A 23,727-nucleotide genomic window follows, 5' to 3' on the forward strand; every position below is an offset into this window, starting at 1 on the left:
GCACTTTTTGAGGAATTGGTCCATTTCATCTAAGTTGTCCAACTGTCCATAGAATCTCCTTATTATCCTTTTGATGCCTGCAGGGTCTGTAATAAAACTAGAATTTTGTGTCTTTTCTCTTTTTCATTGTCTTGCTAGAGGTTTGTCAATTTTATTGATCTTTTCAAAGAATCAACTTCTGTTTCATTGATTTTCTCTATTTTTCTGTCTTGAATTTCACTGATTTCTGATACTATCTTCACTATTTCCTTCCTTCTGGTCACTTTCAGTTTGTTTTGCTCCTCTCTTTCTAGCTTCTTGAGGTGGGAGCTTAGATTATTGATTTGAGACTTTTCTTCTTTTCTAATGCAAGCATTTAGTACTATTAATTTCCGTTGCAGGTAGAACAGTGGTTATCAGGGAATAGGGGGTGGGGGAAATATAGAAAGGTTGGTCAAAGGGTACAAACGTCCAGTTAGAAGATGAGTAAGACCTGGGGATCCAATGCAGAGCATGGTGATTATAGTTAACAATACTGTATTGATTATAGTTAACAATACTGTATTATGTACTTGAAAGTTGCTAACACAGCAGAACTAAATGTTCTCACCACAAAAAACAAATGGTAGTTATGTATGATATGGAGGTGTTAGCTAATACTATAGTGGTAATCATTTTGCAATATATAAGTGTACCAAATTAACACTCTGTACACCTCAAACTTACACAGTGTTATATGTCAATTATATCTCAGTATAGCTGGCGAAAAAAATCTCCTAGCACTGTTTTAGCTGCATTCCACAAATTTTGATAGGGTATATTTGCATTTTCATTCAGTCCAATATATTTTTTCTACTCCCCCTTCCTTAGTTTAGTGCTTCTAGTAAGATTATCTGTGGTCTTATTACCTAACCAATGAAAAATGGAAAACATTCCACGTTGGGGGACAGCCAATTCTTCACTTTTAACAAATACCAATCACACTAAACAAATAAATCAGCATTTTTAATCTACCTGGATCCTGCTGTTTCCCCAGTCTGCTACAATGATGTTCCCATTTGAATCCACTGCCACACCCGTTGGAGCATTAAACTGCCCATTTCCTTCTCCATTTGATCCAAACTTCAATATGAATTCTCCTTCCTGATTAAACACCTGTATGAAATATTTTAAAATTATTTTATCTTAAATTAAAATAGTTGAGCAAACATTATAGATTTTAAAAATATCTATCTGAGCAGGTTATTTATAACAAGACCTATAATTTAAGACATTCTAAACAAAGTAAAAAAAATCTATAAACTAGACCCCCTTATCACTCGTGATTACCCAATTTACTGTATAAATCTGATTTAGCATTTGTTAAATCACTTCTTTTTTCTAGCTTATATCTGGTTATTAAATACTTATGTGAAAAATACTTTTGTTATAAATTATAAAATATATACAAGGTAGTATGAGTAAGTAGAGCTATAATTTTCAACACTATTATTCTTTCTGCCTTTAAATAAATAGCTAATTTCAAGAATGGACATTATGTTTTTAACAGGATGGATGATGAGTCAAGGTTGGATCAGAAAGTAGGAGCTTTTGTTGGGCCAGATGCTCAGCATTTATTACCATTTTACTAAGTCAACATAACAAGAAAGAGTAGGCTGGACTTCACACTTATAACAGGGGAAATTCATTGTCATTGTGTGTGTGCAGGTGAGCGTGTGTGCGTGCGTGCGTGTGTGTGTGTGTGTGTGTGTGATGGCAGTGAGTGAGGAAAAAGAAAAGGACTTTTTTATATATATTTTTTCAGAATATATTTCAGTTAGAGAGTTTATACGATCCTAACACTTTCATAAATAGAGCCTACTGAGAGAAGGGAGGCTGACAGAAGTGGGGGGCCAAACAGAACTCTTAAGCATATTCTCTAATATCTGATGTAGTCAAGCAATGAGTTGTTGTGGTCAATTAAATATTCTTATTAATAAAGTGTTACTGTATATGTATCAAATACAGATTGCTAATTTTGAACGAATTAAAATTTTAACGTGTTTAACGGTAAGACTACGGTAAGCATAATTTTATCTTGATGATTCAGATGATACTTAATGGTTCTGAAATGGTTCTCCAGGATATTATTTGAAGCTTCCATTGTCATCCAGCCTACACATGTAGAAATACTCATTAACAAATCAAAAAGTATTCCATGCAAGGCACCATGAGAGTAAGAGTTCCTAAAATGCAGACCTGAGAGAGTTCATTGTATCTGAGCACAGATTTAATTTGAGGATGATCTCAGGACCTTTTAGACCATCTCTGTGATCATGAAAGATTAAAATGACTCTGCTTCTTTTAGTTATGTACATTGGGAAAATGAGACACTTCCATCTCTATAGGCTAAACTTACTTTAAGACATAAGAGTCATGACCACTTCTTGAATTAATTACATACTTGCCAAGAAAGCAACCTACCTCTGGTTCTTTGGAAAGGACAGGGACAAGAAGCAGCTTTTATAAGACGTCATGTTTTAAAAATCTTTCCTGACTCTTTTTATCTCCTTTCACACAAAACATTCTAGTTTTAAAGACCAAAGGGAGTGTTCGTATGCTGGTGAGGACACAACTGATTATTCTCTGATCTCTCCCTTATTAAGTCGTGCAAATAATCTTCTTGTTTGTTTGTATTTCTCTCTCTGAGTCACTGTTTTCCTTGGCATAATCCAAATGACTTAAGTGCTTCTGCTCCATTTTGGAATAATGGACAATGCCAAATTAAGTCTTACTTGTTTTGCAATGAAAAGAAAATATATACTGAAGGTAGCTAAAGAACTAACTAGACCACTTATTAGCCCTGACCTACAGGCACAGTTTTTACATTTACCAATAGAGAAATGACCTGAATCCACAACTCTTGCTAACTGCCCTGTGTTACACAGGAAACAAAAGCCCAACTATTCCATAAAAGCTATATGGCAACAGCTATCAAAGAGAAGAGGAAAAACAAAATGACTGCTTTTCTTAAATAAGAGGAAAATTGAGTTTAAATTTTCCTGTACTGTACTGAAAACTCGAAGTGTTTTCAGAATCTTAATAATTATAAATTTCTCATATTCTCTATTTTTCCCATCTAAAATGTCATTTAATTGCTTATAAATTATTCAGATGAAAACATATTAAGAGGCAGAAGTATGAGCTGAAGTTGTTTTTACAGCTTTGCTTTTTATAACAAGTTTTTATAACTTTGATGATAATCCTTTTCTGATTTCAAAATTCTGCTCACCTCAAATACCACCTCCACTTGGAAGACTTCCCTGATAGTCTTAGCTAAGGAAATCTTCTCTTTTTTTCTGGATACTTGTAGAATTGTAGATGTACCTATTTTTAAGAAATCATTTATTGCTATCTGCCTCGCATTTTAGTTACTTACATATGTTTTATTTCCTTCTACAGTGTCAGCAGGGCTCGTAAATAGGAGTCATCCCACATACCAATGCCAGTTGATTCCTTAGAGGCTGCCTGGAGCACTGGGACAGGAAAGGCTCTGAGGCCACAGTTGCGCTTAGTAGAAAAGAGCAACTTGATTAATGTTACCATCTTCTAGGTGGGCGGTGGGCAGCATCTATGGCAGGCTTTGCTGGCCTCTGCACCGTTAGGATTTCTATGGGTTTTCTTCTTGTTGAATGCCCCGTAGTTAAGTGAATGATTCCTCTATAAAGTGACTGAAGGGTAGGAAATGTGATAACAGCCTGTGTTATCCTTTTATAGTTATGCTCATTAGACAGGACTGTTAGAGCCCCCTGGGAGGCTGGTCAAGAGCCCAGTCCCTGCTGCCTCTTTGCTCTGTTTCCCTCCTCCTCCTCCATAGACTTTTCCCACTGTCCTCTTCCTTTTACCAAGACACCTCCTGTAGAGAGAGAGAGGATGCAGCTTATGGGCACTGAGGGAGGTCGGAGGAGTGGAGACGGAGCTCTACCACTCTGGAAGCAACTCTAGAGAGACAACATTGCAGGAAGAGCCTTAGAAGTAAGTAACAGTGGGCATCCTTTTCTGCCATCTCGCCCCATCGCCACAGCCCATTGTGCTCTACTCTTTAAATAGGGACTTGGTACCCATCAAAAAAGCTCAAGACCTTTGCATTTACTCAGGTTAAAGATATCTTCGAGGACAAGCTGGGGAAATGAAGCAGTGAGGAGACAAAAGAGAGCACCTTTGGGTGTTAAAATCCTATCCCTATCTAGCTATTCCCATTATCAACACTGACAAATCGTTTTTAATTTTGGTTCCTCAGTGGTTGTCTCTAAGTGCAAACTTTAGTTATTGGCATAAAACCTACGCTGTTTCCTTATCCTTCCTTTGAAATGCCTCACTTTAAAAAATTTCAATAAATTTACTTACAAGGAAAACTTTGTATCACTTCTATAAGTACAAACTAGTATCATTTGATGTAAACAGAAGGCAATCGTAAAAACAAATACATAACTCTTAAAATAAAAATCTCTGCCGGTGCCCTGCCCATGACCACCAGGCATACCTTCAGTGGGACACACATCTCACCTTGAGAAGCGTGGTCTAGAATGTTACCAAACATTTTCTCGTCTTAGTAGGTGAGAAATTTGTTTTGAACCACTTTATTATTTCCTGATTTGCTCATAATAAAGGTCATATCTTTCTTTCCCCTATACCCAGTGAGAAAGATGCATTATACTATTTGGGAGAAGGGGATGGGCATTGCTTTCTAAGGAACATCAAGTGTGTGAAAGCATTCTAAAAAATATGAACTATGCTATACGAATGTATGCTGGGGCTATTTCCCTCCCAAAATCTGTTGCTGTAGCAAAGTTCTAATATCTAATTTTGTTTGAAAGGCCTTATGATGCAGAAAATTGAAAAAATGATCTTGTTTTAATTTATTGAATAGTCACAAAATATTAACCTTCAGAAAGTTCTGCCTCTCTAAGTTCAAGCAATTGCTTTCTCAAATTTAATTTTCAGGTCATCTCCATTTACACCAGTTTCAAATTATGAAACTTAGTGCCCCTATATTTTGTTCAATTTTCTGAATCTCCAAAGTCTGTATGTCTAAATTAAAACCTGCATCTTTAAGGAGAAGCAAAATCTATTCTTTTAGGTTAATTCCTTTAGGTCCTGTGTATATGTGAGTATCATGTTATTTTCTCCCAGACTGATTTCTCAATAAAAGCAGTGAAAAGTTAACAACAATTGATGTGTTTATAGTACCTTGACAGAATGATTATGGAAATCTGTAACAATGATCTCATTATTGCTATTTACAGCTGCAAAATGGGGACCTGCAATAAAGATGGAAAAAAAATACGTGATGACCATAACAACAAAAATAATTACAACAACACAGCAGTTACAAAGCTTAACATAGTAACCTAGTTATTTAAGAAAGAACGAAGAATTGTAGGCTCAGTCCTTGAAAGATAATTCAGCCAGACCTCTGGGTCCAGATAACATGGATCCTGTATCATTTCTACACTTGTAACTGTCTACTCTGACATTTTCCAGATCACGTTATCAGCAGCCCTAATGAAGTGGAATGAGCAAGAAGCATCAGAATTCATTCTCCGTACCACCATCTGAAAGTCACATCTACCAGCTTCCCTGAGTACGTGTTGGTCATTTTAGGGCCCTCAGCTCCCAGTGAGGAAAGACATGGTAACTCTTCGCACTGGGAAAAAGACTCCAGTATGTAATCCTATTTAAAAAGCAGAGCGGAAACCCACGCTTTATAATTTTGGGTGACATTCAGACCCTGGCAGAACTGGAGACAAAGCACAAAGAAAAATTATGCAGTAATGTTAAATGCCAAAAGCATCCTTTCCAAAAGAAAATTTAAAAAACTTTTTTCAGCCTCTTCTTGCAGATATGAAAAATAAGTAAGCTGGTGATTGCAAAGTGGTAAGCCAAAAAGGGAAGTGAGAGAGACTGCCCTTCCCGTACTCAGCAAATATTCTAAACTCCTGCTCTCTTATAATCACCTAAAAAGGTGAAAAAAATTCTTATTCAGAAGCTCTTTAAATAAAGCTACAGCTAGATGGAAACAGGAGTTACTCCATTGTTCCTCAAACATCAAAAAATATTTTATTTTAAAATTTCTATTTTATGTACTATTAATATTTGAAGATTAGACTTCTGAGTTGTAAACTGCCACCAATAAAAACCACACGTGGATTGCAGTTCAACTTACTGCGGGTGGAGTAACTGAGAAGCATCTAACCATGCTTTCGCTTAGATTTCATCCCCAGTATCTTTCCAAAAGCCAGCAAACACACTGGGGATGAGGTGTCTTCAACATGCTCCAACATCATGCAAATGTGAGCAGAAGAAGCATAAAAAAGGGGGTTTACATATTACCATCGAGTGTACCTGCAAACTGCCTGTCCCCATTTCCTCGGCTACCAAACCTGGTGACTATTTTCCCATTTGGCTGGAAGATAAACACGCAGCACGCCTTGTTATCCACCACAATGATGTGCCCATTGCGGTCCACAGAAACTCCTTTGGGCCCCATCAACTTTCCCGATCCAATTTTTGTCTGTTAGAAACAAGTACAGAAAGTGAAGTTTAAAACACTACAGAACATGAAGATACACATTTGTTTTAGTAAACATTTACTTTAAAGTTCAAATACAGGTGCATAGCTACTCATATGTCACAATGATCTTGTGTCTTGGAAAACTATCTGTCACATTCATTATCTGCTACTCATATTGATATGAAATTCTTATTTTTTAAAGGGATCACCACCAAAAATGTTCTAGAATCCTCTTAACTGGGGTGACAGTTCCCTTCTAAAGGGGCAGTGTGATATAGCAAAACATCACTGGATTAGGAGTAGAAAGACTGTCCTGCACCTGTCACTTGCTGTGGAAACATCTGGTATAGCACAAATGGATTTAATTTCCTTAAGCTTCAGATTCCATATATTCAAAAAATGTGAAAAAAATGACTTCAATAACTTCCAATGGTATTTTTGGAATAGGTACTAAGTAAAATAATGTAGGTAAAGTGCTTAGTGTAGAGTATAGTAGATATTAAGTAGTCATTAAAGGGAAGCAGTCACTGTCATTATTATATATCCCAATTAATATTGGAATTGGGATATATAAATTCCACAAAATCCACGTGGAAATATATCCACACGGGCAGGAGTCATGTCTGTTTCATCCAGCACTGTGTACTCAGTCCTAGCATACTTCTTGCTGCCTAATGGGTACTCAACAAGTATTTGTTGATTATATTAATTTAAAAAGTTTATCATTATTTAGGGTAATCATGATGAATAAATGGTTCTAGTTTTCAGTATTTTAAAATGGGAGAAAAGCATTAGACTTCTATCAAACATATACCATATGTATTTTAAATCTTATTCATTTTTCTGCATTGCAGAGACAAACATGTCTACTGTGCCCCCCACCTTTTTTTTTTGGTGACGAAGATTGGCCCTGAGCTAACATTCGTTGGCAAGCTTCTTCTTTTTTGCTTGAGGAAGATTAGCCCTGAGCTAACGTCCATGCCAATCTTCCTCTATTTTGCATGTGGGATGCCTCCACAGCATGGCTGATGAGTGGAGTAGGTCCACGCCCGGGATTGGAACCGGGCCGCCGAAGCGGAGCGCTGAGACCTTTAACCACTCGGCCATGGGGCCGGCCCCTCTACTGTGCCCTTTCGAAGTGCCTGGTACTGAGTGTTCGATTTGGTAGATTTGGGAGAATTCAAATAGGTTATCTCAGAAGCCATGTGGAACAATAACTTAGTGAGACAAGTCACTATAGACAAGGAACGAGAAAGAGCATCTGAGGTGAGGGAACAGCTGGAAAGAGTGCCTGGTAAGCGAGCAGGCTGGCGAAAACCACAGTTCTCCCAGGCACCCAGGCTAATGATGTCAGAGCGAAGTAGATCTCTGTGTGTTTTTATGAACGCTCTCTCAGATATACCACTGAACAAAGGAAGGTACAGAACAGGGAGTACAGTCTGAGCGCACTTGTATTAAATGTGTTTATATATGTATACATATTCCTGCAAGAGAAAGTAAGAAACCAGGGATATTAATGCTGGTAGGAGAAATTCTTACTTTGCATTTTATACTCCTCTGTAGGTTTATTTTTAAAAATCTGTTTGCATGTATTACTTTTTAAATTAAAAATTTAAACTCCAAAAAAGTTACATTCCCATAGATTCTGTTTTAGTCCTCTTATTTTCTCTTTATATTAGAGCTGTCTGATATAAGAAATATAATGCGAGCCACATATGTAATTTAAAATTTTCTAGTGGCCACATACAAAAAATAAAAAGAACTAGGAACAATTATTTTTAATTATATATTTTATTTAACCTAATATATCCAAAAGTTATCATTTCAACATGTAATCAATATTAAAATTATTAATGAAATAGTTTACATTCTTTTTTTTTTTTTGACTAAGGCTTTAAAATCCAGTGTGTATTTCACACACATAGCACACCTCAGTTCAGACCAGTCCCATTTCAAGAACTCAGTATCCATATGTGGCTAGTGGCTAGCATATCAGACAGTGCAACTCTATACACTTCTTCTAAGATCTCATTTATGCTTTGGCATCAACTTTCACCTCTATACGTAAGACTCTCAAATCCATATCTTTAGTCTTGGCCTATTTTACAAGTTATCACCTTAAACTCAACCAGTGTCAAATCAAATTTATCTTCTTCATTTCCACCATTTAAAAAAAAGGAAGCCCAGACTAGCACCTCCGGATCTCCTAATTCCTTTTATAATACCCCAGTTCGTCCAGTCACCCAGTATCAAAATTTCAGAGCAAAATTTCTTCTTTCTTTCACCAGTTTGAACCTCAGTGCTCTCATCTGTAAAATGGCAGCTATAGTATTTACCTCCTGAGTCGTGCAGATTCTGAAGGATAAAAGTGCCAAGCGGTGCATATGGTGCACAATCTACTTCTCCTCATCCTATTCAGCTAACATCATACTGGACCCATAGGATTATCTTCTTTCCCAACAGAAACATGAAGATATGTGTAGACAGTATGGAGAGAGGGATGAGGACTTTCCCATACTGAGGCTTCAGACTTTGTATGATCTTTTAATCTTGTAAGTTAATAAATGACTGAGATTCAGATGTGATCTCTTTAGAACAAAGAGACACATTTAATTAGGAAGGAAACAATGGCATTCTTTCAAGGGAATCTGTTGTATAAATTTGATTCTGAGTCTGCAATCTAGCCCAAAGATCAAAGACTATGACATAATAGCTGGCTAAGAAATTGTACACTTTCTTTCATGTCTGAATGGAAGATATGTCAGTAGAGATCAAAAGGAAGAGAGGAGACTCTGATAATTAAAACAAGAATATTATTACTACCTAACAATATGAACACTAGTTGCTACTTAGAATGACTCAACCATATCATACCAAGTGGATGATAATTATGTAGAATAAAAACAGAAAATAAAGGATTACTGCCATTCTATCATGGAGTGAGAACTAGTGCAGGTCTAAAAAAAAAAACTTAAATGTTGAACCCAAACCTCTTTTCCTTCCACTTCCCTTCATCACTCCCAGTTTAGCTGCACTAGATGGTACCAAGTGAAATAAGAATTACTGCATTTGGCTTGACAATGTGTCCCCCATCTTACACAGAATAGTAAGCAAAGATATTTTAGACCCCGGCTTTGGAACAGTTAAATGAAATTATTTAACTCAACAAATTGGTCCTTAAATTGAAGAGGGAAGAGATGGGATATTTTAGAATATGGTGGCCAGGGGCCTCTGTATCTGTTCTGGGGTCACAAAAGGTTCCCAGATAGGCCAGAAGATATGTTAGGAAAAAAGATAGAAAGGAAAAAAATAGCGACAGAGAGGAATGAAAATTAGGACTAAGAAGCTGGTGAATAGAAGAAAGAGAAGGAGTTAAGATGTTATATCCCTAGAACTATTAGGAATAAATACAAAGAACCCACATTTGTGTTAAAGGTTTGTCTTTCTGAGCACCCATTTAATTTTACTGAATCCCGCCAAGGAAGAAAATAAGTATCTCTCAATATCTGGTCATGGACATCAGCCTTGGATGAACTCCCATTGCTTTCACTGGCTATCCTTTTACCCTTTGGGATTTGATCAATACCTATTGCTTAAGAAAAGGGTATGTTGAAACTATACCACATCTTCTAGGGGGCATGAATGTTCTTTAGTGTCTATTCCAATGATTACACACAGTATTCCAACTATGAGAAGTCAGTCTTCCAGGAAGAGTGTCTATTACATATAGAATATTGAACCACTGAATGAAAAATGCCTAATTCAGGAAACCCTTCTCTCTTAGATATAAAACTTCTATTTCAATATGTTTTAATGTATTAGATATAAAATATTTCAATACATTAGATATGAAACTCCTATTTCAATACCAATTTTAGTATTAGATCCTGAATTTAAAAAGGCAGGTCATGGTTTTGCTACAGTATGAAACAGAAACAAATGGGTTGTCTCCAAACAGATATTTTCAAAAGGTCGCTGAACAATTTTCATTCTACTGATGTTAAAGTCGTCATATTTGGGTATGTCTTACCACAAATACCATTATGAAAACACAAAAGAAGGGGAGGAACTTAGACATACAGAAAGGCAAGAGACCTTTCTGTGTACACAGCCATCATACGGAGTCATCAAATTTCTAGCAGAACAAAAAAATGAAGGGCAACTGAAGAATTGTATGCAATATGGTGGAATTAAAAATGACTGCCTTGGGGCCGGGCCCGTGGCGTAGTGGTTAAGTGCGCGTGCTCCGCTGCTGGCGGCCCGGGTTCAGATCCTGGCACGCACCGACACGACCGCTTGTCAGGCCATGCTGTGGCAGTGTCCCATATAAAGTGGAGGAAGATCGGCACGGATGTTAGCTGAGAGCCAGTCTTCCCTCAGCAAAAAGAGGAAGATTGGCATGGATGTTAGCTCAGGGCTGATCTTCCTCGCGCACATACACACACACACACACACACACACACACACAAAATAAATAAATATTTAAAAATGACTGCCTTTTATCCTTCTAGATGCTGCCCCACACAAGACAGAGGCTCCAATCCGAGGGTTAATAATTATGTAAGTACCTTGTTTTAATAAAAATGATAAGGTGACTGTAGTGATCCAATAACTTTAAACAGGAAAATATAAATTCCTCCAATAAGAGACTGAGTGAACTTCTTGTGATCGTCAGGATTCCAGAATGGATTATGAAGAGCATCATCTCTGAACATTTAGACAAGGAAAGGATGACCACCAGAAGCCGACATGAGGCATGAAGCCCAAATCACAGCCGACCAGACTTCATTTTTGGACAAGGTTACTAGAGGCACTGGAAAAAAACATTTCTTAGATGCCTATTTCATATGAGGCACATATAAAATCCAGAAATAAAATCTCATTTAATCCTTACCCAAATTCTGTGAGGGATTATGGGAAGATGGCAGTGTAGGAGGACTCTGAACTCACCTTCTCCCATGGACACAACAAATCTACAACTACCTGTGGAACAATTTCCTCTGAGAGGGATCTGGAAACTGGATAGAAAGAACCCTCACAACAAGGGACAACACTGACAGGGGTAGAAGAGGCGGAAATATACCTCCACTGAGGAAAAACCCACATCCTAGCCACAGCGCTTCACAGCTGGGAGCAATCTCAAAGGCACAAAGCTTTTCCCAGAGGAGTGGCGGATCTGAGCAGGGGATCTACAATAGGCATCCCAGCCTTTAGATTCAGCACAACCCAGATAAGATCCCATAATATCTGGCTTTGAAAGCCAATGTGGAGTACTCCCAGAAAAACTATCAAACTTCAGCTGAAGAAAAACCTACTCTCAAAGGGCCCACGCACAGATTCACCAGTTCCGGTAATCAACACAAAAAAGCAAGAAAAGTGCATATTCCATTACTAAAAGAGACTCACTTATTAAGGTCTGAGCACATCTCAGAGAGGCAGGAAGAGGCTGGGCCCATGTCTCCAGGGACTGAGATACTGGCGGCAGCCATTATTGTGACCTAGTTCAGTCGTGCTGACACGGACACTGGCAGAGTTATCGGATTCCTTCCCCTAGCTTGTTAGGGCAGGGGTTTGCCCCACCCACTAGAGCACAGATTCAATTGAGCGCAGCCAGGGCAGGTAGCCCACCTGAGGGACTGGCTCTGCCCACTAGCAAGGCTGCAGTGAACTTATGGGTCCCTATAGATGGGGGTGTGTGGGGCCCCTGTAGCCGGGGTGTGTGGGACCTCTGCAGTGGGGGGAGTGGGGTGGGTCCACCTCGCCTCAGCGGGGTGTGTGCACAGGGCAGGCCTGCGCTGATAGGGTGCGTGGGCCTGTGGGCAGTGGGGCGTGTTGGCTGTAGCAGACTTGTGCCACTGGCCATCTCGAACAGCCACACAGGGGATCCGCCGTGCATTCCAATGCCTGAAACAATTGTGTGCTGCCATGTCTGGAGCCGGCCCCAAGCATCTGCACTCCTGAGAATGCCAACAACAGTTGCATGCTGCAGGGAAGTGCATTAGAGGCCTACAGCAATTGTGAGCCCCTGAGCCTAGCAACCAGCCACACTGGGGGTTTGACTGGCTCAACAGTAAAACAGCAGTAGTTGTGTGATATTAGACCTTGCAGCCAGCCCTGCTGGGGCTTACCCTGCCCAATAAAGCAACCACAGCAGCTGCACACTACTGAGCCTTACAACCAGCCGGCCCTGGGGCCAGCCTAGCCTACCCATGCGCCCGCAGCAACAGTAACCCTGCCACAACAGAAGAGCATACGTAGCCCACATATGAGACACTCCTGGAATATTTGGAACAGGTGATGAGAGGGAAGCACATTGCTGGGCGCTATAAGGCATCTCTCACATAAAGCCACATTTCCAAGACCGGGAAACATAGCTGATCTACCTAATACATAGACATAAGCACAGAGAAGTAGGCAAAATGAGGAGGCAAAGGAATATCTTCCAAATAAGGGAACAGGACAAATCTCCAGAAGAACTAAATGAAACAGAGATAAGTAATCTACCTGATAAAGAGTACAAACTAATAGTCATAAGGATGCTCACTAATCTTGGGAGAAGAATAGATGAACACAGTGAGAACTTCAACAAAGAATTAGAAAATATAAAAAAGAACCAATCAGAACTGAAGAACACAATAATGGAAATGAAAAGTTCACTAAAGGGAATCAACAGCAGAGTAGATTACATAGAAGAATGGATCAGTGACCTGGATGAAAGAGTAGAGGAAATCACCCAAGCTGAACAGAAAAAAGAAAAAAGAATTTAAAAGAACAAAGATAGTCTAAAGGACCTCTGGGACAACATCAAGTGCACTAACATCATGTTATAGGTGTTCCAGAAGGAGTAGAGAGAGAGAAAGGGGCAGAGAACTTATTTGAAGAAATAATGGCGGAAAACTTCCCTAACCTGGTGAAGAAAACAGACATCCACTTACAGGAAGCACAGAGAGCACCAAACAAGATGAACCCAAAGAGGCCCACACCCAGACACCTTATAATTAAAATGTCGAGAATTAAAGATAAAGAGAGAATCCTAAAAGCCGCAAGAGAAAGACAGTAAGTTACATACAAAAGAAACTGCATAAGGCTATTGGCAACCTTACAGGCTAGAAGGGAGTGGCACTATATATTTAAAGTGTTGAAAGGAAAAAACCTACAGCCAAAAATACCCTACCTGGCAAGGTTTCATTCAGAAGAGATAGTTTCCCAGACAAGAAAAAACTACAGGAGTTTATCACCAATAAACCAGCTTTACAAAAAATGTTAAAGGGACTTATTTAAGTGGAAAAGACAAGACCACAAATAGGAATAAGAAAATTATCAAAGAAAAAAATCACTGGTAAAGGCAAATATACAGTAAAGGTTCTGGATCAACCAACTATAAAGCTAGTATGAAGGTCAAAAGACAAAAGTACTAAAATCATCTGTCTCCATGATAAGAGATTAAGGGATACACACACAAAAGAGGTTAAATATGATATCAAAAACATAAAACGTGTGTGTGGGGGGTGAAATTGTAGGGTTTTAGTAAGAGGTCAAACTTAAGAGACCATCAACTTAATATAGATTGCTGTTTACATAGATTAGTATATAGGAACCTCATGGTAATCACAAACGAGAAACCTATAATAAATACACAAAAAAATAAAGAGAAAGGAACCCAAATATAATACCAAAGAAAGCCATCAAATCACAAGGGAAGACAGCAAGAGAAGAAAGGAACTACTTTTGAGAAGAACTACAAAAACACCCAGAAAAAAGTAACAAAAGGGCAGTAAGTACATACTTATCAACAGCTACTTTAAATGTCAATGGACTAAACGCTCCACTCAAAAGACACAGAGTGGCCGACTGGATAAAACAAGACCCATATATATGCTGCATATGAGAGACACACTTCAGACCTAAAGACATGCACAAACTGAAAGTGAAGGGATGGAAAAAGATACTCCAAGCAAATGGTAATGCAAAGAAAGCTGGGGTAGCAATACTCATATCAGACAAAACAGACTTTAAAACAAAAACTGTACAAGAGACAAAGAAGGGCACTACATGATGATCAAGGGAACAATCCAATAAGAGAATGCAACACTTGTTAATATCTATGCACTCAACATAGGAGCACCTAAATATAGAAAGCAATTATTAACAGACATAAAAGGAGAAATTGACAGCAGCACAATAGCAGCGGGGGACTTTTACAAATCCTATGAGATAGGTTGTTTTTTTTTTTTGTGAGAAAGATCAGCCCTGAGCTAACATCTGATGCCAATCCTCCTCTGTTTTTGCTGAGGAAGACTGGCCCTGGGCTAACATCCGTGCCCATCTTCCTCTACTTTATATGGGACGCTGCCACAGCCCGGCTTGACAAGCTGTGCGCCGGTGCACGCCCGGGATCCGAACCTGCGAACCCCAGGCTGCCGAAGCAGAGCACACGCACTTAACCACTTGCGCCACTGGGCAGGCCCGAGATAGGTTTTTTAAATTCGAATTTGAAAGATGAGGCTGTAAAGGCTCGAGGAAGTTATATAATTTGCCAAAGGCCAAACAGTTAATAAGCTGCAGAGCTGGGATTCCAACGGGTTGATCTATCTGAGTTAAAGTTCAGGTTGTCAACTGAAACAGAAGCCTCTAGGACGCTGGACGGGGGATACATAAGGCATAGTGCATATGGCTTCAAAAACACCTTTGACAGTGTGTCTCATAATCTTCTTGTGCACAAATGTAGAAAATGGGCTGGATGATAATATTCTTTGATGACACCTTAGAAGAGAGATTTCTCTTATTACCCAAAAGGCTCTCTACTCTTCAGTGACTTGCTGAAGAAACAGAAGATGATGTTGGGAGTAAAAGCAAACAGGTCAACTGATGGGATCCCTCAAAGCATAGCTCAATTTACATTTTCTCCATGAAGCCAGCCCTCATTTTTTTTTCCTCCCAATTCCTATATTATACACTTTAACACTAGGTTTTCAGGTTGTACCGAACAATTTATGACTGATTAAAGGCTGACATGAATTGTCTTCTGTCATTTTTGTGTATTAGTCATTTTTCCTCAATGGGCTTGTACATCTATAACAGGTAGGTACCATGTCTTACAATTCTGTTTCTCCTATATTACCTATCACAGGCCTGAGAAAATAGAAGGCACTTCATAAATGACAAGCTGTAGGTTAATTTGGGAAATATAAACTGCTTCTTAATAACCCTTTCTAAAGGTTGTTGTTTTTCACTGAATTGAGATAACAGGAACTGTTTCCCTTTGCATCAGATGGTATATTTAAAAAAAAGCAATTGAGCAATCTAATTGCTTTATAAAATGAAGCCACATTTAGGATATCTGTAAGTAGATTTATGACAATATCATTGTTACTCTTGCTTGATAAAACTTAGATGTAACCAAGTCAAGATGCCTTTGTGTACAAAGAATTGTTGAATATTTTATTGGATCTCAAAAAAAGAAAAAGATAATTTCATCTTGTATTTCCTATTCCTGCTCTCTACTGTTTAGTGGCCAATTGGTAGTTAATCTTACCTTAAACTTCCCATCTGAAGAAAAAATGCTAACCCATTTATTATCATAATCTGCAATGATTATGTCCCCACTGGGATGCACAGCTACCCCTGTGGGCCGCTGCAGCTGCCCGGGAGAGCGTCCTCGTATGCCAAAACGACTTTTGAACTGGCCGTCATTGGAAAATATCTGTAAAACAAATTAGATTTATTGGAATGTGAACTAGCACAAAAATTAGTGAGGAGAAAATGTGTCATATGTACTGCAGGTCAGAACATGCAAACTCTATGTGAAGAAGAGTCTATATACACACATTATAAGCTTCCTTTTCTTTCCTTGTGCAGTGTAGCTTAAGTAGGAAAAGATGCAACTGTAGCTATTTTATCAATAGAATAGTTGAAGGTGTACCATTTGGGGTCATACCTGCACACATTGGTTGTTACTGTCTGCAATTAATATCTTTCCACTTGTAGATGCGGCTACCCCCTGCAGATTTGTAAATTCTCCTTTATTTCTTCCTTTGGTACCTAAAAATAAATTATAAAACCACAGAAATTAAGCAATAGAAAATTAGATTTATCAATTTCAGCATGAGAATTATTTGGGCTTCCACTGGTAACCTGAAAATGGACTGTTTAAAATTACACTTAAAAGAGACCCCCCTGCCATTGACCTAAATCATATACTATTAAACTTCTCTTCCAGACCAATGAAGTCTTTGCAAAATCACTTTTTTAGGCAAATGCCAATCTTCTCTTATCAAGTTGTACTGCATATTAACATGATTAAAATATATTTAGATTCCACAAAGACACAATAATAAAAACTAGTATTGTAATCAGGAATATGCAATAGGAGAGGCCTTATTTTAGAGTTCTGCCAAAATCTCACCCTCTCACTCAGCAGCTCTTAGAAGAAACCTGAACACTTGACTTTCAGTACATTTAATAACAAATCATTAGGACACAAATGTTATAAAACGGGCAGGCTGGTTTTCATATCCTGGATTTACTTATGCATTATGTTCACAGACTCTGTATCTCCATAGGCTGTATATTCTTGCTGAAAATGTAAATGATATCCTGACAGAGTGCTTTCTAGATTCAATACATAAGAAAGGCAAAAGAAAATGAATTAATCCAAGTAATAGTCTCATCCTCTTAGATTTTTTTAAATGAGAGTGAAGAGGCAGGAGAAAAAGCAAAGGCATCTATGGGTTAACAGATGTCTGTTTTTGTTTCAAAAGAAGTGTTTATAACTTATTTCAATAGGACCGTGTAAATAATAATAATAATAATGTATGGAAACAAAATGAACTTTGCTCAGAAATGACCAGGAAGGAGGTTTAAATTTTCATAGTTAAAGAGATAAAACTGTGCCTCAGTTTTATAATTTCATTTATATTCAAAAGAGCAGTTTGATATTTTGTTTTTAGACATCAAGGCCGAGCCTTCGGAAAGAGCAGACAAAAACCCACGGATGGTAGCTAACGTCAAACATACATTAGGGACTGCTTAGGAAGAGTTAGACTCTTCTGAAACAGATTTTTGGGTTTAGGAAGTGAAACTGGTGATAGAATTAACCGAAGAATAAAATCAACAACAGAACTGCTGGGCAGAACCATCTTGGATCACCTGGTTCTCATCAGACCCACGTGGTAGTTGTTTTATTTATTTTTATTTTTTTGTGAGGAGATCAGCCCTGTGCTAACATCTGCCAATCCTCCTCTTTTTTTGCTGAGGAAGATGGGGACTGGGCTAACTAATATCCGTGCCCATCTTCCTCCACTTGATATGGGACGCCGCCACAGCATGGCTTGCCAAGCAGGGCGTCGGTGCGCGCCCGGGATCCGAACCGGCGAACCCTGGGCCGCTGCAGCGGAGCGCGCGCACTTAACCGCTTGCGCCACTGGGCCGGCCCTGGTAGTTGTTTTATTGAAACCCTGGACTCTATTAAGTTTACTCACCAGCTCTACCTCTATATCTCTTTCTAACTCAAAAGAAAAATTTGAGATCCAGATCCTGAAAAGAACATCTTCCATGCTGTGGAAGAAAGGGTTCTATTTTATTTCAAATGTACCAGAACAGATGATCTTTATACTGGATCTGCACAGAATCCCTACAATATGCATGTCCGCGGTATCAGCTAACATTCTAAAATTGGGGTGCTGGTATCTGTTGGTGGGGGGCAGGAGCAGGGGTGGTCAGCCCTTGAAGGAGGTATGTGCCAATGTGGTATTAGTTCTTGGTCATTCCCTCTAATCTCTAAGTAACAGCTGGTTAACACATACAGCAACACCGCAGGACCAGGAAAAGAAACAATTCTTCTAAAATGCTTAGTTTATAAATAATTTTTAAAAGTTAGTGGGGGCAAGGCCAGGATCTCTCAAGAATAAAAACTTAATTTATCAAAAACTTTGATAAACAAAAGCATGGAAGTTAGCACAACGAGGAACTGAGGACCAAGTAAAGAAACATAATAAAAAAGCAAGAGTCCCACAGCTGAGATTGGAACAGAAACAAAAGAAGTGACTCTGTAAAGAAAGCCCAGGCTGTTCTACGTCCCTGCTTAAGTAAAATTGGAAGTGCACTGGTGGCTTAGAGGCCATACACGTTGGGGAAAGAAATACTGAAAATGGGGAGGGGAATGAGAAGCACCTGAACAGAGGAGACGCACATTGGTTTGCTGTCCTTCTGGTCTAGATAGGGACAAAAACCCGCTTGCCGCCCCCTTTTATTCAGCCTTTTGTCCATCCTGCTAAGGACGAAGCCTGTTCGACTCCCAGAAGGCTCTGCAGGCAGCAGCAGTTGATGTTTGAAAGGAAGGAAAAAATGGGGAGAACAGTGCTTTAGTAGAAGTTAGAGTGCCTTAGTCAAAAAGATTTAGTTTTCCTTCTGAAAATATACAAGCAATGTTGAAGGAGGGAAAATATATGAGCAAAAAATACTAACACTTTTTCTTTCTTTGCAGAAATAAACATTTTTGAATGTCAGTAGAAGTGGGAAATAATTGTATTTGGGGGTATAATTTTAATACTTGGGAAGACATTTAGTTAGACTCTATATCAATACCATTTATAACAAGGAGAAGAAAGACTCTATACGCCCACTCTGAAATGAATGTGAGATGCTCCGTACCTGCCAACAATGGGTGCTGAGAGCAATGCAACTATGTTGCAAAAGATGACACTGCTGGAGAGAGGTTCTCCAACCTCTAGGAAGCTCCAGGGCCCTGTGTTGGCCCAGCTGGTATTCTTGGTCTCAAGTTAATTAGAGCTTAAGTCTGCTGCCCAACGTATAAATAAAATCACAGCGTTGGAGGCACATCTGTTAGTCCGAGATTGCTTATGTATTTTTAAAAGAGCTAGATGGAACAGGCACTGCCACTCTAATTTTGTAATACTTGTTTAAAAATCTTTTTCTCTAAGTCACATGGTTTAGTTTCCAAATAGCCGAGGTTGGCATTCCTGGTAATATCCCCTGATTCTTATGAGCATCTTTTGTCTTGTCAGAGTTATTGATCATCATTGTTTTTTTTTTTGTGAAGGAGATCAGCCCTGAGCTAACATCCGTGCTAATCCTCCTCTTTTTGCTGAGGAAGACCGGCTCTGAGCTAACATCTACTGCCAATCCTCCTCCTTTTTTTTTTCCCCAAAGCCCCAGTAGATAGTTGTACGTCATAGTTGCACATCCTTCTAGTTGCTGTATGTGGGACGCGGCCTCAGCATGGCCGGAGAAGCGGTGCGTCGGTGCGCGCCCGGGATCCGAACCCGGGCCGCCAGCAGCAGAGTGCACGCACTTAACCGCTAAGCCACGGGGGCGGCCCCTGATTATCATTTTTTAAAAAACTCTATTTGTATTTCTTAAGCACAGCAGGATCACAGCGTTACTCCTGAGTATTAAAAGAAACCACCAGCATACTCTTGAGGGACAACTAATGCTGACTATTTTTACTAGCAGTTAAACTAGGAAAATCTTGACGTTGAGTAATAATGCAGAACTACAGCATATCATCATTAGGCTGCAAGTCCCACAGTTCAAGTGTTTATAAACTATCTTAGAATCAAAATAAAATAAATAGAAATCCCAGAAGTTAGAAATAATTTGAAGGGCCAGCCCGGTGGCTTAGCGGTTAAGTGCGCATGATCCACTGCTGGTGGCCCGGGTTCGGATCCCGGGTGCGCACCGACGCACTGCTTCTCCGGCCATGCTGAGGCCGCATCCCACATACAGCAACTAGAAAGATGTGAAACTATGACGTACAACTTTCTACAGGGGCTTTGGGGAAGAAAAAAAGGAGGAGGATTGGCAATAGATGTTAGCTCAGAGCCGGTCTTCCTCAGCAAAAAGAGGAGGATTAGCATGGATGTTAGCTCAGGGCTGATCTCTCTCACAAAAAAAAAAAAAAAAAAAAAAAAAAATTAAGAGAAAAAAAAGAAATAATTTGAGATCATGCTTTACTCTTCAAGATTTTTAGTAAATTCTATTTAGTCTATAGAAAAGTCCTATTCTAAATATATAATGAAAACTAGTTCTTTCATAACGCATATAAATGTAACACAAAATATATAAAGTACTTATAAAATCTTTTGCTGTCTACTTTGACATAAAAGATTTCATTTGATGGTTACATTTTAGCTAGTAAAATGAGTAATGGGAGTTTTAAAAGTATACAGGGGCCAGCCTGGTGGCGTAGTGGTTAAGTTTGTGTGCTCCACTTTGGCGTCCCAGGGTTCGCAGGTTTGGATCCCGGGTGTGGACCTATACACCACTCATCAAGCCACGCTGTGGCAGGCGTCCCACATATAAAGCAGAGGAAGATGGGCACAGATGTTAGCCCAGGGCCAGTCTTCCTCAGCAAAAAGAGGAGGATTGGCAACAGATGTTAGCTCAGGGCTAATCTTCCTCACCAAAAAAAAAAAAAAAAAAAGTATTTATGAACAATTTGGCAACAATTCCATAAGATAATTAAACTTGTTTTTCCCAGATTTTAAACTAGCCTATGAAGCACAAAATGAAATTTTAAGCCAACAGCTTCTCATCCATGCTCCTCCTGGTCACTTCTACCCATGCCTCCAGGAAGATTACAGAAGTAAGGAAATGAACCCCTGGACTGAAACAGGAGATCAAGGAGATCAATAACTGCAAACTTCCTCCCATCCCCACTCCAACTTGATAAGAAAATTAATACTAAATAAATCTAGATACTTAAAATGGGATAATGCAAAAGGAGGAAATTGAGCCAAATATGGAGTCTAACACAGAATCTGCAACTAAGTAGGTGCTTAACAAATGTTTGCTGAATGAATGAGTACCCGAATGAATATTAATGGCTGAGTAAATTACAACCCACATTACGTCACGGGGAAATGAAACGTTCAGGAACACATATAGCACTTTCATATACCTTCTCTCATGCACTCCCTGTAACACACCCCATAAGTTAGCAGGATAAATATTATCATCCCATTTTATAGATGAGAAATTGAAGCTAGACACATCACAAAGGTAGTAAAGAGACAGAGGGGCTGGCCCTGTGGCTTGGTGGTTAAGTGCACGCGCTCCGATGCTGGTGGCCCGGGTTCGGATCCCGGGCGCGCACCGAGGCACCACTTCTCCGTCCATCCTGAGGCTGAATCCCACATACAGCAACTAGAAGGATGTGCAGCTATGACATACAACTATCTACTGGGGCTTTGGGGGGAAAAAATAAATAAATAAAATCTTTAAAAAAAAAAAAAGAGACAGAGGAAAGAATAAAACCTGGTTCTCCTGATCTTTTATGTCCTATTTTTTCTAATACACACATTGCTTCTTTCTAATTGGACTTGACCAAGTTTCTGAGGGTGAGGATAATCACCCTTTGGGTTCGTATGGATCATACTTTCTCCATAAAATCTTTTAGAAAACTCCATCCCTTATCACACAGTATTTTAACTGTTTAACTGTCCGTCTCTCTCACTAAACTGTGAGCTCCCCAAGGCAAGGCTAACACCTGTCTTGTTGGCTGGAGCATCCTGTAACCCAGCACAGTGCCTAGCGCTCGCTAAAGAACAGCGGCATCCGTTTCCACTTGAAACGCAAGAAGAGTTCCCACGGGTGAGATTCTCAAAGGGTGGGCGCCAGCTTCCTATAACGACCTTAGATGCCAAATTAGCACGGTCTCCTTCCTCAGAGATTTTAGGGAGGGAAGGTGATAGTTCGCAGAGGTGAGGCAGGGGAGAGGGGCATAAAATAATATCATTTCTTCCTGTAAAGCCTCTGGACTCATGCTAAGTGATTTTACATATCCACGTTATATTACAAGAAAGCACACTTCTCTAGAGCACGAATGAGTGTCTCATTCAACAATTCTCACGGATTCATTAAAGTATGGTGTATGAATTATATAATTTGAAACAATTCATCTGTAATTCTTTCACTCCCTCCCACATCTTCTGGCTTCCCCTTTGTTCAATGACTTTCTTCAGTAGCTGACAAAACCAACTCATGACTTCTCATCAGCAAACTCTGACAGTGCAGGGAAAAATAATCCCATGTTTCAAGGAATCATCATCAACAGATGCTCTAAACTACTTCTCTAAACTCATTCAGGATTGTTTTGCAATGCAATATTAGAGTAACACAATAGCTCATTCACAGTGGGCATATAATTAAGTTTTCAGACATGGGAGGTATCAAATATCTCAAACTTTGGAAAACCGCAGTAGTTAAGGGACATTTTAGACAAGGAGGAATCGTTGTGCAATTGAAAAGGCACAGGCATCAGAGTCACAGACAGTTTGGGTTCCTTCAAGGGTGAAGATAATTATATGTTGTCATGGTAATTTGGCTCCTGAGGGGCAGAGGCTGTGGGGCTGGGGGGAGGAGCTCTGATGTGTAGCATTTGCCCATTTCTATAGTGTAAATTCTCCCATCATGGCTGATTTCAAGCTACCAAGATGAAGTCACTGAACACAGAACTGGGAGGCTGTGCACAAGCCAGTAAGAGCTGGCTCCAGCTCACCATGTATTATGCTGTAGTTGGTATATTATACTGTGCGGATGTTAGGAACTGGAAGTGTAATATACTTACTAAGGATTTAATTAAGATGACATAGAGAAGAGAACTGCACAAGGCCTGGCTCAGAGAATATCTGTTCCTTCCCCCTGCTTCCCTTCTCCATGGATTCCTCCCTCAACCTCAACTCCTATCTTTGACATTTCATTGACGCTCATGATTTAAAGCAACCTCTCTACACTTTTCACTTCCAAACTGATCTTTAGCCCTGACTTCTTTGATGAGCTCCAAACCCATACTCCAAACTGCCTATGGTACACTTCAACCTGGATGATCAAAACTGAAACACACCTGCTCTGCCTTTAACTTTCCTTATCTTGGTTGATAATGACAACAACAACAACGGTCAACATTTCTTGAGTCCATACTATGTGCCTGCACTGTTCTCAGCCTCTACATGTATTATTTTAGTCCTCACCACAGGAGGTAAGTGTGAAGATCATCCCCATTTTATGGATAAAGAAACTGAGTACAGAGAAGTTAAATAATTTTCCCTAAATCATACAGTTAATAAATAGCAGGCAGGGATTCAAATTGAGGCAATCAGGCTTTTGAGCTTTTTACTTGCTATGTTCCTAACCACTTAGATTAATTATTACTTCTATGCTACAGCTATGAATAA

At 39.3% G+C, this 23,727-nt stretch overlaps 1 protein-coding gene across 7 annotated transcripts in view; it reads right to left on the minus strand.

Annotated features, from left to right (window-relative positions):
- TRIM2 (tripartite motif containing 2) overlaps positions 1 to 23,727 on the minus strand; it is a 118,929-nt gene that overhangs the window by 9,161 nt on the left and 86,041 nt on the right. For all 7 annotated transcript variants that reach the window (XM_004420926.3, XM_087437518.1, XM_087437514.1 and 4 more), the window contains 5 exons: positions 16,470 to 16,573; positions 16,068 to 16,235; positions 6,364 to 6,532; positions 5,209 to 5,279; positions 994 to 1,134 (listed from right to left, as the gene is read on the minus strand). In XM_004420926.3, the coding sequence (XP_004420983.1) occupies positions 994 to 1,134; positions 5,209 to 5,279; positions 6,364 to 6,532; positions 16,068 to 16,235; positions 16,470 to 16,573 (653 nt within the window). The remainder of the gene's footprint in view (positions 1 to 993; positions 1,135 to 5,208; positions 5,280 to 6,363; positions 6,533 to 16,067; positions 16,236 to 16,469; positions 16,574 to 23,727) is intronic.

Source organism: Ceratotherium simum, chromosome 12, assembly GCF_057802395.1.
Source record: "Ceratotherium simum simum isolate JZ-2026a chromosome 12, ASM5780239v1, whole genome shotgun sequence".
In the NCBI taxonomy this organism is placed as follows: Eukaryota; Metazoa; Chordata; class Mammalia; order Perissodactyla; family Rhinocerotidae; genus Ceratotherium; species Ceratotherium simum.